The following is a 1,888-nucleotide window of genomic DNA, read 5'->3' as shown; positions in this document are numbered from 1 at the left end:
CCACTGAGTTAGTTCTTCATAAAGGTTATGTCGGATAGTAGGCCATGCCTCTTCACCAAGACCCAACAAAGCAGCAATGCATCGATAACCGCAATGACCATCGGCAACAACATCGACAATGTATGGTTGACAAATCGGATGAAATTGATTTAAGAATGGTACAACACTTCGCGCAAATTCTTTCGGCTTCGATTTGACTTGAGATTTTCGTGAAGAAGAAGGCTCTGTCCTGGAAATAAAAGTATCAACGTGCTCAAAATATGATGGGTCACGTTTCGTAAACCTCTCATGCCGTGCAACTTTAGTCTTTTGTGCACCTTTTGTCTTCACTTTATGCGCCGGAGCAAGCATAGATGTCATCTCTGGGCAAGGAATTTCTAGCATCTTATGTCTTATGTTGACTTTTTCACCAATGTCAACATTTTTGAATCGTTCCTGTACCAGTTTAAATTCATGATCAAGGCTAAACTCTGGAAGCGATTCAGTAGACACAGTTCTTGAAATGCTTAAACGGGTCCAGATAACATGTATTTCACCAATAGGAATCATTCCAGGCTCATATCGTGCTAAACTACAAGCACATGGTAGGCCATACGTTGAGCTCAAAATGCATCCACAACGACCACTGTCCAAACCTATTTTATTCACTCGATCTACTTCATCAGCAATAAGTTCAAAAGCGTATCGTGAAACACGTCCAACAAGTCTTTTATATCTCAGTGCTTTATAAGCATCACTCTTTAAGTTAATACTTTTTTCAAAGGACGCTCTGATCTTATTATGCTGTAGGACAATGACATTATGCATAGCATCCCAACACGAGCATAGGTCTCCCATACTAGACCCCAATAATCTCTTCAGGTTCCAGTGCGCAGACTCAACCCTGTGACAAAACACATTAATACTATGACAACAAATATGAAATACATAAGTAAAAAAATTAACAATAACAGTTACCTGTTTGTTGTAGTGTTGCCTGGATGCATGACTTTGTTTGTCCACGCCTTAACGAAGCATGTCTTATACTGCATGATCCAAGTACGGGTGACATAATCAAAAAATAAAGGCCACGCAGCACATGCATACTCAAAACGATCAACATAACCACCAAACTTGGACTGGTCGTCACAATCCATCACATTTTGCCATAGTTCCATCAACCCATCCCATGCCTCAGCATTATCCACTAACATCTTGCATTTCGCTTTCACATTCTTCATAATGTGGAATGTANAAAGCATACGATATGAATCAGGGAAGACATTGGTAATGGCATTTATCAAAGCAATGTCTCTATCAGTGACAACAACTCGTGGACCGCCNTCTGTTGTCAATAGTAATCGTCTAAACATTTCCAATGCCCAAGTGAAATTATTTTGGCGTTCACTTGAAAGNAATGCAAAAGCGGCTGTGAATGTCAAACCAGTGGACGTGACTCCAACGATCTCAAGCAACGGAAGACGATATTTGTTTGTCTTGTATGTCGTATCCATTAAGAACACAATATTAAATGAATTGACCAGGTGCGCTGAATCAGGATGTGTCCAAAATAGGTCACTTACTACGTCAGAATCTTCCAAACATCTACTATGTTGGATGTATTTGTCTCTATCCAACAACATCATCAACTGTTGCATTTCAGTTCTCGACCCTTTCAAAGATCGTTTGTAAGTGTATCTCGCGTTATATATTTGTTTTATAGTTGTCACGTTATCTTCATTATGCTCTTTAAGAGTCAAGAGAATATTTGCAGGTTTAACTTGACTCTTAGTCATGTCAATAAGAATTGACTGTTCAGCAGCATTTAACCTCCCCGCATAAGGATGACCGACCAAAGTCTCGGCTAATTCATGGTTGTGATAACCACACATAACCTTTAACACCCAAC

At 39.6% G+C, this 1,888-nt stretch overlaps 1 protein-coding gene across 1 annotated transcript in view; it reads right to left on the bottom strand.

Moving 5' to 3' along the window:
- Positions 1–1,871, bottom strand: part of LOC106758287 (PKS-NRPS hybrid synthetase CHGG_01239-like) — a 4,663-nt gene extending 2,792 nt beyond the window's left edge. The window contains exons 1-2 of the mRNA XM_014641224.1: positions 958–1,871; positions 49–883 (exon numbers count right to left, since the gene is read on the bottom strand). Of these exons, the coding sequence (XP_014496710.1) occupies positions 49–883; positions 958–1,871 (1,749 nt within the window). The remainder of the gene's footprint in view (positions 1–48; positions 884–957) is intronic.
- Between the last annotated feature and the right edge of the window lie 17 nt (positions 1,872–1,888).

This window comes from Vigna radiata, chromosome 4 (genome assembly GCF_000741045.1).
Source record: "Vigna radiata var. radiata cultivar VC1973A chromosome 4, Vradiata_ver6, whole genome shotgun sequence".
In the NCBI taxonomy this organism is placed as follows: domain Eukaryota; kingdom Viridiplantae; phylum Streptophyta; class Magnoliopsida; order Fabales; family Fabaceae; genus Vigna; species Vigna radiata.
This window is presented reverse-complemented; position numbering and strand designations above follow the sequence as displayed.